General features: G+C 55.7%; 1 protein-coding gene across 1 annotated transcript; it reads left to right on the top strand.

The window, feature by feature from the left end:
* The first annotated feature begins 757 nt into the window (after positions 1-757).
* LOC133627499 (histone-lysine N-methyltransferase EHMT1-like) lies at positions 758-1881 on the top strand. The gene is made up of 3 exons (XM_062013239.1): positions 758-964; positions 1254-1429; positions 1692-1881. The coding sequence occupies exons 1-3, from the start codon at positions 758-760 to the stop codon at positions 1879-1881; spliced, it is 573 nt and encodes a 190-aa protein (XP_061869223.1).
* Positions 1882-14558: the final 12677 nt, after the last annotated feature.

The following is a 14558-nucleotide window of genomic DNA, read 5'->3' as shown; positions in this document are numbered from 1 at the left end:
GAAATCCATCAGCAGCTCCAAAGGCAACTGCTTTAGGCAGACTTTATCCAACAGAGAGGAACAGGGACATGTAATCCCTGTTTTCATTCCTCTGCACCTTACCCCCCTGCCCATACTGGCAGGTGACATCAAAGTCCTATGAAGATAACAGATGAAGGGTTGGTTTACCAAGCCATCAGCAGAGTAACTGCTCCTTTAGTCTACCTGCAGAGCTCAAAGCACTTGGCAGAAGCACCACAGAGTTCAAGTCATAGGTGGTGAGGCTGAGATGTGGATGGGAGGCACGAGGTGCTCCAAGTCACCTCCAGGCTGGAAGCAGCCACCTGGCTCCGGCCACCGAGGCCCCACCAGGCAGGGAGATCAGCTCCATCCTTCCCCAGCTCCTCCAAGTCTCCCGTGCCTGTCATCTGCTCAAGTTCACACACCCCTGGCCCTTCACCCCGAGTATCTCTCAGGTCTCTCCCTGGGCTTGCCCTCAATTGTGCCTCGGGGACAGCACATCCCCAGGTGTGTCCCTGAAAGCAAAAGGCCCTGCAGATCCCCTCCCAACATCTCACTGCTCACAGGGGCCATCAGGATGCTCGCCCAGAGCCGGGAGCACGTACCGATCCCTCGACGTCCCACACAGCTGCACACCAAAGTGGAAGATGCCCGTGTTCATGACAAACTGCTTGGAGATGATGGCATCATCTGCCTTGCTCCTGCTGCAACGAGGAAACACTGCCCTGGGCAGAGAAAGCAGAGGAGGAGCTGTGAGATGCTCCAAGCAGAACTCCTGCTCACAAAGCCACAGCCCTGCTCGGTCGTCACAGCAGCAGCCCCGGTTGCCAGCCCCAAGCCTGGGAAGAGGCGTCGGGCGCTCAAGCAGCACGAGCTGCCCCAGGCAGCAGGCTCTGAGCTCCGGGGGAGCAGCGTGGGGGGCTCCCACGGGACAGCCTTTCCGTGGGTCCTGGCTGACGGTGGGGTACAGGCAGGTGCCCCTGCACTGCAGCTGATGCAAGCCCTTTGTCCCCTGGGTCTCAAAATGCAGCGTCTGCTCGAATTGTCCTGGCAGCGCGGAGCTGAAGTGGACCCTGAGCTCCACCTCGCCGTGGGCAGGCACGATCCACCGGCCACTGCTCAGCCTGGCCACTGGGAGCCGAGGCCTGTTGTGCTGGGAGCTGGCCTGTGCTGCCCTGTGCGGGCTGTCTCACAGCAGAAATGTCACTTTGGGAAGTGCCACCTAAAGCTTAGAAGCAACGGTTTCACTTCAGGAAGGAGACGTGTACTGCATCGATGCGCGTTTCTATGGCAACATCGGCCGCTTCATCAACCATCACTGCGAGCCCAACCTCTTCGCTGCCAGGGTCTTCACATCCCATCAGGACGTGCGCTTCCCCAGGCTGGTCTTCTTCAGCGCGAGGGACATCAGAGCTGGAGAGCAGCTTGGGTAGGTGCCGGCCCTGGGCCGCAGGGAGGATGGAGAGCAGAGGGACGAGCGCTGGGCTGCTGCGAGCTGCTGGGCTCCAGCGCTGTGTTCCCGGGGCCGTGCCCCCGCCGGCACTCGCCATCCCCTGAAGCTTTGCCGAGCCCCAAACGGTGGCGGCGCCGCAGGCTGCCCCCCCCCCATCCTGCAGCTCTGGCTGCCCCATCCCTTTGGCTGCCCCGTGCTGCTGCTCTGCACTGAGCCCGGCTCCGTCTCTCTCCCGCAGCTTCGACTACAAGGAGGATTTCTGGGCCGTCAAAGGCAAATCCTTCAGCTGCAAATGCGGCTCTGGCAGGTGCAAGTACACGAGCTGGGCGCTGGCCAAGCGCCAGGCGCGCGCCCTGTCCCGCAGCAGGAAGCCAAAGGAGGCCCCTGTCAGCAGCTGGGCGGCAAAGGCTCCACGGCACAGGCACTGAGTGGGTGTCACCCTGTGTGCTGGGCTTGGCGGGGAGAGGGTGAGCTGTCCCTGGCACTGCAAGGGGCTGTGGGCAGGAGGGAAGAGGGAAGAGAGAAGAAAGAAGAGGGAAGAGAGAAGACAGAAGAGGGAAGAGAGAAGAGAGAGAAAGAAGAGAGGAGGGAAGAGAGAAGAAGAAAAAAGAAGTCAGGAGAGAGGAGAGGAGAGGAGAGGAGAGGAGAGGAGAGGAGAGGATGGGGATTGGGGGAGGAGGTGGGATAAAAGGGGAGGAGAAATGAGGATCAGGGGAGTGCAGAAGAGGAGAGGAGAAGATGGGAATTGGGGAAGGAGAGGAGGGGAATTAGGGGAGGGGAGAGGAGAGGTGTAGAAAAGAGAAGAAAGGAGAGGAGAGGATGGGTATTGGGATAGGAGATGGGAGAGAAAGGGAAGAAGAGGACAGGACAGGGGGAAGGGAAGGGAAGGGAAGGGGATAAGGGGAAGAGAAGGAAAGGAGACAAGGGGAGTGAAGTAGAGTAGGAAGATTAGGTGAGGGGAGAGGAGAGGAGAGGAGAGGAGAGGAGAGGAGAGGAGAGGAGAGGAGAGGAGAGGAGAGGAGAGGATCGGGGTTGGGAAAGGAGATGGGAGAGAAAGGGAAGAAGAGGACAGGACAGGGAGAAGGGAAGGGAAGGGGATAAGGGGAGGAGAAGGAGAGGAGGCAAGGGGAGTGAAGTAGAGGAGGAAGATTAGGTGAGGGGAGGGTAGGGGAGAAGAGGGGATACAGGGAGGAGAGGGGAGAAGGGGACTGAAGTAGAGGTGGAGGATTAGGGGAGGGGAGAGGAGAGGATTGGAATTGGGGGAGGAGATGGGATAAAACGGGATGAGAGGAGAGGATCAGGGGAGGGGAGAAGAGGAGATGAGAACATGGGAATGGAGAGGAGAGGAGAGGAGAGAGAAGAGAGGAGAGGAGAGGAGAGGAGAGAAGAGAAGAGAAGAGAAGAGAAGAGAAGAGAAGAGAAGAGAAGAGAAGAGAAGAGAAGAGAAGAGAAGAGAAGAGAAGAGAAGAGAAGAGAGAAGAGAAGAGAAGAGAAGAGAAGAGAAGAGAAGAGAAGAGAAGAGAAGAGAAGAGAAGAGAAGAGAAGAGGCCCACAGCCTGACCTGCAGCTCCCCATCAGTGTGGGACCTGCTGCCATCAGAGAAGCATCTTGTTACGTTTTATTTTCTGTTTATGTTCTATGTCATTGTATTTTGTTCTGTCACATCAACACTTTTCCCCAGCATTGTTTCACAGGGCAAACACGGCTCCTTCTTGTGTTACAATTAAAAGTACTTGCCCCAGCTTGAAAGAACATTTAGTTCTCAGTCTTCACAGGATGTCTCTAGGAGCTTGCTCTGACATATTCTGTTTTCCCTCCTGTCCTCCACTTGCTGGAGAAGAAACAGGCACAGTACTGCTAAAGTGGCTGGGTGTGACATGTGCTTGAGGCACAGCATCTGTCTCAAGGGCTGTGTTGAGGAGACAGCCTGATTCCCCGTTCTGCTGTGCAGCTTTGCAGCCCTGGCACTCTCCTGCTGTGGGGCTGAGCCTGAAGCCCCGAGTCTCTCCTGGGAGGGAGCAGCACTGAGGCCTGAGAAGAGGAAAGATTGCCCAGCATGAAGCTGCTGTCAGCCTTTGGCAGGCAGGGTGGGGTTTCTGAGCTGCCTGGCGCTGCCGTTCCTGGGGAGCACTGAAGGGCCAGGGCGGCTGCCTGTAGCCGCAGGCAGGAGCGTGGGCAGCAGCAGTGAGCGGGGCTGTGTGCAGCTGGGGAACGGCTTTGGCACCGGCACCGGGACTGAAGTGCCCGAGCCCAGGGCAGCATCGGCAGCGTCGTTCCTTTCTGTCAGCGCCGGCTGCTCGGGGCATCGCTGCACCCAGCGTGCCCCTGGGAAAGGAAACAACACAGCTCCCATCCCTTACGGAGAGACGAAGCCACGATCCCACTCTGGGCACTGTGGCCTGGCTGGAAATGCTTTCAGCTGCTTTGGCTGCTTGGTCCCACCATTTACAGCCCAAACACAACTGACTGGCCCCCATAAGGCTCGCTCCCTCGGCCCTTCCCAGGCTGGTTGCAAAGGGCTCCTGCTCACAGGCGTCTGCACAACACACAAGTGGCTCCTGGCACTATTAAACACTTTCAGCCCTTGGCTTGCCATTCTCTCCCCATTCATCACTCAACTCCTCGTCTAAGCCCACACCTGCTGGTATGAAATAGCAACAGAGGACAGGGATCTCGGGCCTGTGAATGGGAAAGCTCTCAAGTCTGGTACCTGGTTCAGGCATGAAAGGTGTCCCACCTGGGAAGCCTGCTTCCCTTTTCCTTGCAGGTGGTATTTACAGCTGAAACAGTTGCTTTTTAAAAGCAAAACCATCACAAAAAGCCCAAAGAAACAGCTGGGTGATTTCCCTTCCCCAGGGCTGGCCACTGGACAAGGTGCTGGTCGGCAGCACTCTCAGGGCAGGGCTGGGCCCAGGACAGGCCTGCTGCAGGCACCACACTTCTGGAGGCTCCTGCTAATGCAGCTCCTGGGCAGTGCTCAGGGAATGAGGGCACTTGTCCATAATTGCTAGCTTTGGTCTCTCTCCATGAGTTCGTCTGGCTCCCTGCTCTCATCTGTTACTTCCTCCCTCTCTATCTTCAGCCCATCACTGTTTTTTCTTTCTCTTCCTCTGTAGGACTCCTTGTCTGTATTTTCTAACCCCTCCCTGTCTGTCCTATACCCTGTTGCTATTTTTCCTTTCTCCTCTCCTGCTCCCTGTCCTTTGCCTTTTTCTATCACCATGTTGTGTTTCCTGGCGTTATTTTCCCTCTCTGCCCCACAGCCTGTCCCCACTTTCCTGCCCATCTCTCTTGCTCAGCTGGCTGGAGCTTCTCTCTTCTCTCCAGGCCTCCATCCTGCTCCTCACCCCCTTTTAGCTCTTCCTCTGACTCTCTCAGCCCTTCGCTGTTCCACCCTCCTGCGCCTCCTTCTGCTGATCCACATCCCTCTGTTCCTCGCTCTCTCCAGATGCTTTCCCTTCTCTTCTCTGCACCCTACCTTCTGTCCCTGCCTTCTCTCTCCTTTCCCTTTTCCCTTCTGTGCTAATCCCTGTCCCATTTCTCTGTCACTCCACTCTCCTGGTGCCTTTTCTGTCTCTCTGTCCCCCTGTCCCACTCCCTGCCTGTGTCTGTGTATCCCATGTTCTCCTTTCTGCCCTTCCAATCCTCTCTCTGTCCCTCTCTGCTGCTGCTTGTTGCTCTTTTTCCTCCTGCACTCGCTGTCTCCTTCAGCTCCATCCCTTTCCTGCTCTGTCCCTGTGCCCTGCTCCTCCCCCGTATTTTCCTCCTCCTCCTTTGTCTCCTCCTGGGGCTGGGCCTGTGCAGCCCTGGGGAGGCGGCCATGGGGCTGCAGGGTCAGGGGGGCCTGGCCAGGGGCTGGTGTCCCTGCAGGGTCAGGCAGCAGGAAGGAGGCCCCGGGGCACGTGGGAGCTGTAGGCCTGGGGCACTGGCTACCGGCCAGCCATGTTGGCTCCTGGGCCATGTGGGAGCTGTAGCCCTGGGCAGGGGCTGCCAGCCGTCCCTGTTCATTGCTGGGCGCTCTGGGAGCTGTCGCTGCCCCCTCAGCTGCCCACAGCCGTGTCGGTGCTGTGAGGCACAGGCTGTGCTGCAGCTGTGGCCTGGCTGAGGTGAGGGCTGGGGCCAGCCAGGCCCTTGGGCAGCTCTGGGGGTGTCTCCTGCCTGCTGCCCACCCGGGGCTGGTGATGGGAGCTCCAGGCTGGAGCTGGGCCTGGCTGGGGCAGCCCCTTGGTGACCCGAGAGCTGGGGAGGGGCAGGAGATGGAGACAAGGCCCCGGGCACAGGCCCCGGGTGCCCCAGCTGCCAGAGCCCCCGCAGCCGCCCCAGCATCTCAGTCTGACAGTGTGTGGTGCTGCTCACTCTGGCAGGGCTTTCACTCCATCTCCCTTCTCCCCACAGGTGCTGCGCCAGCTACAAATCAGCAGCTTCTACTCACTGTAGCAGCCATCCTGGCTCTTTCTTTGGCTCAATAGAGGAGAGGTGAGTTCTCACAGTTAAGCAGGTAAGAATCTACCAAGCCAAAAGTGCCTGATGTATTCATAGGATGGACTTCTGGGGATGCTTGCACAGCCTGTTTGAGTTTGCTTCTGCTAGTGGGCTGCATTATGTTAGGGCTCAAATGGATACAGCACTGTGCTCCTTGTGGAGGTTTCAGGGTGGTCGCCTGTTCTATGAGCTTACAGGGCTTTCAGGCTGTATCTTTCCTGTCAAAGCTGCTGTGCATTTGTGTCGGCATGGGGCAGATGTTAATGTACCTGTCCCAAAGCAGACTTGCATTTAGGCCTGCTGGGACATGGGGTTCCAACTGCAACAATGGCAACTTTTAAGATGGTTGTCTTGGCCTTGGCTCTTGGGGTTGTTTTTTCTGAGCCCCAAGTTGCAGATGCTGTTTCCTCTACGCTGAGAGGTTCCTTATTCTCTGTGTTTGCTGTTTCTGCTTTTAGAGCACAGACAAACACCCAGTGTAGCGTAAACACCTGATTTGTTCCCATCTCAGAAGAGTCTGATTCTCCGTGTTTGACTATTTCTTGCATTCTGAAACCTCCAACTGGGGGTTTTGTGTCCAAGTGATAAAGAGCAAAAACATGCCAACAACAACTTCATTTGTAAGCAACTGCTCTTCTTTTCCTAAAGACAATGTCCATTCCAGGCTGGAGAAAAAGAGCAATACCCTGCAGGGCATTGCCTGTGGTGTGGAGTGGGATGAAGGGATAGTTAATCCTTCCCCAAGGTGAAGCTCTGCAAGCAGTTGATCACATCAGCAAGTGCAATGAGTTCTCTTTCCAAGTCTGTTTTTCTCCTAAGCTGACTCTATGCTCCAGGTTGAATTCTGTATCCCTGAGCTTTATGGAGGGGAGAGAATCAGGTGTCTTGGTTACAGTGACAGCTATTCCACTGCACTCCTGGCTCCAGGAATGTTGCTGCCATGGATGTATTTGTACAGTCCAGTTCTGTCTCAGCCACACGAGCATTGTTGGCATGGTCATGTTTTCCAGCTCCCTTAAAGAGGTGTGTCTCCCCCACAATTAGTACATGTCCTTGGCTTGTGGTTCTGCTCTGTCTTTCTAATGTTTGTTCTCAACCAATAGACTGAGGAGTCAGAGTGTGTCTCAGACCAACAGCATTCTGGTAGCCATCTGCAAGCAAAAACCCCTGAATTGACGTGTCTCTGCCTGTAAACTTTGGGCACATGACTCCAGCAGCTGTGGCAGTGCTTTCCAGCAGTCCCTGGTCAGGAGCCCCTCTCCTGGTATGGAAATGCTGCCTGAAAGGGAGAGGACTTTTGTTTCTTCTTCTAGAGGTCCATGTGAGCCAGTGAATGGTACATCAAAAGCTGTAAGTAAAGACACAGTCTCCCACTGTTTTTGTACACACTGCAGTTAGTTCTGAACACTGCAGCCTTGTATTAACCTTCCAAACATTGACTTAATCTATCTTCCAGTAAAACCTTGTACATGTTGTAAACACAGTGTGTGTGATTCAGTGCAGTACAAACTGTGTGCTGCCATCACTTGCATGGCTCTGATGTGACCCTTGGTGTCTGTGCCTAGTGATGCTCTGTATTTCCTAGGAACATGCCAGGACATTGCCTGTAGCACCTGGACAGGTGACCTGGGATGGTTTGGAGGTCATGTAGGTTTCAGGTCTACAAGCTGAGCTTGGTGCTGTGTTCTACCTCTGTGTGTAACAGGTATGTTTGCACAGGTTGTGATGTGCTTTCATTTAGAATCAGAGAATTAGAGAATTGCTGTGCTTAGAAAAGACCTTGAAGATCATTGAGTCACACCCCTCACCTCACACTGCCAGGCTCATCACTAAACTACCCCCTGTCCCTCAGCACCTCCTCTGTGTGTCTTTTGAACGTCTCCAGTGATGGGACTCCACCAGCTCCCTGGGCAGCCCGTTCCAATGCTTAATAAGCCTCTCAGGGAAAAAAGTTCTTCCTTAATGGCCAATCTAAACTTACCCTGGAAGAATTTTGAACCTATTTCCTCATGGCCTGTCATTTATTCCTAGAGAGAAGAGACCAACTCCTACCTCACTACAGCTCCCCTTCAGGCAGTTGTACAGAGTGCTCATGTCTCCTCTCAGCCTCCTCTTCTCTAGGCTGAACATCCCAATCTCTATCAGTCTGTCCCCATCAGACTTGTTGTCCAGACCCTTCACCAGCTTTGTTGCCCATCTCTGGACACACTCCAGCACCCCGATGTCCTTCTTGTAGTGAGGGGCCCAGAACTGGGCACAGTATTGGAGGTGCAGCCTTCCTGCCCTGGTGCTGCTGACCACGATGGCTGGTCCAAGCCAGGAAGCCATTTGCCTCTTGGCCACCTGGGCATACTGCTGGCTCTTACTGAGAGGGCTGTCAAATAACCCCCCCAGGGCCTTTCCCTTTGGGCAGCTTTTCAGCCCCTGGGCCCATTGCTTTTCATTGCCCTCTTGCTTTTCTCTGCAGAGAGGGATCGAGGCAGCTGGGACTTTGCAGCCCTAAGGACAGAAGGAGGTGTCACTGGAGCAGGGGGAGGGACAGGGTAGATGTTTTGGTTTTGATCAGCTGGGGACAAAGAGCCAGGAGGGTGCTGGCTCACTGCTGGAACCAGACACAAGGCGAAACATCAAAAGCTCCCAGAGGTTGCAATCAGAACAGTTTAATAGAACAATAACAAGGAACAAGGGAAGGAGAAACAGTTCTAACAATGCACGAGGGGATGTACACAGGGGATGGTGAGTGACGCCGTTGCTCATCAGCCGGGACCCAACACAACTGCACACATGTGCTGGGCACCATGTCAGGATGGGATCCAACACCTGCTGGCCAGCCTGGGGCAGCTGCCCATGCTACACCCCTTCCCACATCCTTCTAGAACATAACCTTTTGCCAGCAGAAACGAGCACAGTGTTTGTTGTCCAGACAAAGGTGCTGGAACCTCCCGCCAATCAGGCTCAGCGCTCTGTCCACTTGATGGGAGAGGCCTGGAAGACAAAAATCCCACCCAAGGTCAGCAGCACAGGTAGGCTGAGGACACCTCCAGCCCTGCCATGGGAAGCAACCCAGCTGCCAGAAGCCTCCTGTGCTGCATCAACCAGTTCAGTTGGAAAAGATTGGCCACCAACCCTGAGATCCAACCACCGTGAGCAGCTCAGAGCCCCAGGCCCCACTTGGAACGGCTTTGGCCTGCAGCAGGGACCCAATTGGCTGGCAGATACTTCTCAGCCCCAATTGCTCCAACATCCTTCCCAGTCAAGATGCTGACAAGCATCCCCTATCTGCTGCTTCAAGCCCAAAGGGATCTTGCAAAAGCGGCTGGTTCAGCTCCAGCAGCCAAAGCTGCTCAAATGCATTCCCAGCCCTACAACAGAGGCTGCACGTGCCCAGGCCCAGGCCACTGCCTGAGCAGAACACTTGGCTAAAAGCTGTGGCCTTGCCAAGCCACTGAATCCATTTCTAATCTAATTCAAGGCCCCCAAGCTACATCCTAGACCCTGCACAAAGAGGCATTCCTCTTACCTTTGATTTGACAGACTTCGTAATCATCAACGTCAGGGAGCGCTGAGAGAGAAATTGTGGCCCCAGACTCTCTCCTCAAGCTGTTAATAAACTGCCCTTGTTTGCCAATCATGTGTCTGACTGTATCCTTGAGGAAAGACAAGAAAGCAAGAGTCAAGGAGGGAAATGTAGATCAAACCCCACTGTGCCCTGGGGCTTCTTTTGCCCATCTTCCTGGTTCCTGCAGCTCATTTGCAGGGTGGGTTTGGACAGGCAGCTGGAACGTGACCCTCCTGCACAGGGGAAAGCACCACAACTCATCCCCTGCTCTCAAGGACTGTGAACTCAAAGCCTGCTGAAGGCTTTCAGAGCATCACCCTGACAGATCAGGCTGGAAAGTGATGGAGAAAAAGGACTCCAGCAACCATCCCAGGGTGTAGCCCTAACAGCTAAACGCTGAAACCCTCGTTGGCTGGTTCTGAATCTTCCTGGGTTGGCCTGAGATGGAAGAAGGAGGAGATGGCTGTGTAGGGCAGGGCAGGAGGGACGAGCAGGACAGTGGCTGCTTACCTTGGGCACCTCTATTTCCCACACAAGGACATTGGACTGCCGGGACTTTTTCTTTCGGCGCCGGTTCTGGCGACTCACTGTCTGCCCCTCGACACCGTCTGTGTCCTCCAAGTCCATGTGAGTCACACTGAAACCTGCCAGAAAGGCACCATGTCAGCATTCAGACAGCCCACACAACGCAGCTCCCACACACCAGCCCAGGAGAAGAGATCCTTTGGCAGAGAGATGCCACTGAGCACTTGCTCCGCATTCTGTTGGGATGCTCCTGCCTCAGCTTCCCCAGGATGTCAGAAAGGGTCAAGTCCCATCACACAGAGCCCACTGAAAGCTTCCCTTGATGCCTGGGGACCACCCAGCCCAGCTCTGGGAATGCCACCACAAGAGGCCCGAGTCGAGCAGCAGCCCTTCACACCCGGTGAGCCCTTCCCCAGCACACACCATCTAGGGTCTGGAAGCCAAGAGCCAAAGAGCCCAACGGGGCCGAGCAGCCCTTACCTGGCGCGGGCTCCACTTCGCTGCCCGCCGGCATCCAGCCGCCAGCAAACCTCCTGGCAGCCGTGTGCTGAGCGGCGGGGAAGGGGCTGCGTGTGCCACAGCCGGCAACGGCCCCGCTCGCAGCCCGGGGCTGTGCCTGCGGGGATGGCGGCAGCGCAGCGGCGCTCTGGGCACGGCTCGGCTCCGGCGGGGTCCCGCACACGCTGCTGGCGCTGCCGGCGCTGCTGCCGGCCGCGGGGCTGGGTTGGCAGCTCAGCCTCAGCCCTGCCTGGGACACTGCGCTCTCAGGGAGCGGGAGGGCACAACAGCCAGCGGGGACGGCGGCTGCTGCTTCGGGCCGGGATTCCTCCTCTAGCCCTCGTTCCTCCTGCGCTTCCTCAGCGCCTGTGGCCGCTTCCCCGGGAGCGCTCTGGGCACCGCTCGGCTCCTGCCCGGCTCCCACACGCGCTGCTGGCGCTGCTCTGCGCCGGCGCCTGAGCCTGAGCCCTGTGCGGGGCTGGCTGCAGCGCTGCCGGGACACTGTGCTCTGCACGGGGACACAAACAGCAGCAGGGACGCCGCTCTCCTCTGCACATCCTCCTGTCTCTGCTCCTGCCGTGTCACCCTCAGCACTGCTGGGCTCAGCTCTTGGTGCTGACACATCCCGAAGGTCGGGCTCTGGGGGTTCCTCTGCTGCTGACAAAGGCAGTTCCTGAGGGACACAGGCTTCCCTTTGGGGCGATGATTCCTCCTCTGTCCCTCCTCTCTGCTGCGCTTCCTCAGCAGCTGCTGCCGCTTCAGCACCAGCTCTGGGCTGCTCTTTGCTGTGGGAGTAGAGCCACCAGCAGCCCAGCAGTGCCAGCGCTCCAGGCACGGCGTAGGGGATGACGCTGGCCAAGCAAAGAGCCACTGCACAGAGCCACAGCAGCATCTAGCAGGAGAAACAGACAGCATGGTCAAGTCGTCCCAGGGAAGGGAACAGCAATAGCTTGAGCTATTGCTCTGTGCTCTCAACCCTCATGTTTTGGCCCAAAGCATTGCTTTTAGCTTCCAAAGCCTCATCTTGAGGCCCACAGAAGAATCACCAGACAGCAACACTACCCATAGCCTTGGCCAGGCTCTGGAGGTGGAAGAGCCCAGCATCGAAATGGACTGCGAGGTGCAGAGCAGCCTCTCCTGTCAGCCCTGTCTACATCCTCTTCCCTGTCCTGAGAGTTTGGGTCATCCTTACCTTTGGAAGAGGATGGAAGTTGAGGAGAAGTGGTCAGCAAACAAGAAATGGCTGTAAGCAAGCAAGAAGGCAAGTAGCCAAAGAAGGAGCTGAGTCCTCTCGAGGACAGCTCAGCCCAACTGGCTCTGGCTGTCCTGCTGGGAGGCTTTATAGTCCCTGGCCAGGTGAGGTCACAAATGCCGGGTGGGGTCTGGAACAGCCCCTGTGTGACATCAGCAGCGCCCAATGTTCTCTGTCTCCCTTGGTGACGGCCACAGCGCTGCCCCTCCCCTGGGATGGCCTCTGGAATCATCAAAGGGTCAAGGATAAAACCTTTGCACACACACTCACACACTGGTTATGGAACATTTCCCACAGACACACACTGGCTGTCAAAGCAGTGGGGTTGCACAGGATGGTCTCTAAAGGTCCCTTCCAGCCCCCACCATTCTGTGATTCTATGATTCTATGAACATGTCCAGGTGGCTTTTGAAGACCTCCAGAGGAGGAGATCTCCTCTCCCTGATCACTTTGAATGGTTCATTAATAAATCAAACCTTTTCTCCCCACGCTGAGTCTGTTTTGCCCCAGACACTAATTGCTGAGGGATCTCCCTGTCCTTACCTTGCCTCACAAACCTCTTGTTTTATTTCTCTCTCCCCTGTCCAGCTGAGGAGGGGGAGGGATAGAGCGACTTGGTGGGCACCTGGCACCCAGCCAGGGCTAAAGCACCACACCAAAACCACAAGGTGCAGCCAAGCTGTAGTCCCAGGCAAGGGAACAGGAATAGCTTGAGCTATAACTAGGAGCAGGTTTCCGGCTGCTCCTTCCATTCACAGCTCTGCTCTACCAGCTCTGTGCTCTAAATCCTCATGATTGGGCCCAAAGCATTCCTTTTAGCTTCCAAAGCCTCATCTTGAGGTCAACCGAAGAATCACCAGACAGCAACACTACCCATAGCCTTGGCCAGGCTCTGGAGGTAGAAGGGCTCAGCATGGAAATGGACTGGGAGGTGCAGAGTAGCCTCTCCTGTCATCCCTGTCTACATTCTCTTCCCTGTCCTGAGAGTTTAGGGCATCCTTACCTTTGGAAGAGGATGGAAATTGAGGAGAAGTGGGCAGCAAATGAGAAATAGGTAGAAGCAAGCAGGAAGGCAAGTAGCCAAAGAAGGAGCCGAGTTGTCCCGAGGGCAGCTCAGCCCAACTGGCTCTGGCTGGCCCGCTGGGAGGCTTTATAGACTCTGGTCAGGTGAGGTCACAAACGCCGGGTGGGGTCTGGAAAAGTCCCTGTGTGACATCAGCAGCGCACAACTTTCTCCCTCTCCCTTGGTGACGGTCACAGCGCTGCCCCTCCCCTGGGATGGCCTCTGGAATAATTCCTGGCAATAATTTAGAACTTCAACTTCTACTAAAGGCACAGCACTGTTCACACTGTCAGGAAAAGTCTGACACTGAGCAGGGCTGCAGGGAGGAGGCAGCTGGGGAGCAAGAAATCCGCTTCACAGTGGCTCCCTGGGACACCAGCACAGAGGCTGGGACAGAGCAGAGACTGCGTGGGCAGCCCTGTGAGCTCTTGCAGAAGGAGGGAGCTGCAGGGTACTGTGAAACTCACAAGCTGTATGTTTGTGATGCCAGGAAAGTGCCAACAAGGACTCAGCAGCCAATGTGACTGTCAAGTAGGGATTCTTTCTGGCAGCGCTGGGCACACAGGGGATGGCTCCACCAAGTGTGTGCCCTGCTTAGAGCAAAACTTTCCACATGTCCCAGACTAGATCTGCATATTCATTGCACTTCTGCATGAGTTCCCCTCATTGTCCTGCCTCAGTCTGCCCAGGCCACAGCTCCCTCAAACCTCTTTAGCATGGCCTCAGGGGCCATTGAGGATGAAGATCTGAGTCTTCCTCACAGTGTGTTTTTCACCTTTGTTTGGCCAAACCACAGGACAGACTTGAGCAGTTTCTGATTCATTTCCCTCACTCTGATTTCCCCAAGGTAAGTTCTTTTCTTGCCAGATAACAACAGGAGTGAGATGTGCTGCAGTGACGGCTTCTTGTGACTCTCCAAGATCAGCAATGTCCTGAAGCTTGTACTGCCACAAGGGAACAAGTTCCTAAGGCCAATATTTCAGATACCAAACACTTACAAATGTGTTCTTGCAGATTTCTGGCTGAATGACGCTTCTGTGCTCTGAGGCTTCTGTAACATCTGCAGTTCATTTGACACCTGGGCCAACAGCCTGTCATTGTCTGAAAAAACGCTGAGTTTTGGGTGAACTTTGCTCATTAGACTCTGATTATAACACCGAAACACAGCTCCATCCCAAAGCCCACACAGCTCCAAGGTACCATCAGCCCTCACTGAGCATGTGCTCTGCATTCTCCTCACCCCACACCTTTAAAAGCAAAGTGAGAGCATTACACAGCAATCCAGATGAAGGTCTCTGTGACCAGAGTCACTCCAGCCCCACTTTGAAGGGAAAGAGAGTGTAAAAATGGCTTAAGAAAGGGGGCTGTTGGGGAAGACACCATCGTGAATCCGTCAGGGAAGGTTCCATCTCAGGCTGCCTCTGACTCCTGGGAGCAGCAGACGGCTGCACCTCTCTGCACCTCTCTGCCCCCACAGGGACGCCTCTGGCTCAGAGCTGGTTGTGCCAAGGGCTGGCTGGGGAAGCTCAGAAATCCCTCTGCACAGTCGCTTCTCTGATCTCCTGCTGCACTATTCGCAGCCTCAACATCTGCACGTGCTTTGGCAGATGCTGTGTCCATCCCCAGCAGCCCACCAGCACCTGGGGAACCTGTTGCTGCCATCAACTGCACCGTGGCTTCAGCTGGGTGTGAGAGTCCCAGCGAAGCTGGGGAAGGGTCACGAGAA

Source organism: Colius striatus, chromosome 21 (assembly GCF_028858725.1).
Source record: "Colius striatus isolate bColStr4 chromosome 21, bColStr4.1.hap1, whole genome shotgun sequence".
Classification (NCBI taxonomy): Eukaryota; Metazoa; Chordata; class Aves; order Coliiformes; family Coliidae; genus Colius; species Colius striatus.
The sequence above is the reverse complement of the archived record's forward strand: the minus strand, read 5'-3'. Positions and strand labels throughout refer to the sequence as shown.

Excerpts from the sequence above, each read along its gene's own strand:
- LOC133627499 (XM_062013239.1), top strand. The coding sequence starts at position 758 with ATGCTCCAAGCAGAACTCCTGCTCACAAAGCCACAGCCCTGCTCGGTC. Across the intron at positions 965-1,253 it reads GGGTCCTGGCTGACGGTGGG|GAAGGAGACGTGTACTGCAT; the intron begins GTACAGGCAGGT and ends GTTTCACTTCAG. Across the intron at positions 1,430-1,691 it reads AGAGCTGGAGAGCAGCTTGG|CTTCGACTACAAGGAGGATT; the intron begins GTAGGTGCCGGC and ends TCTCTCCCGCAG.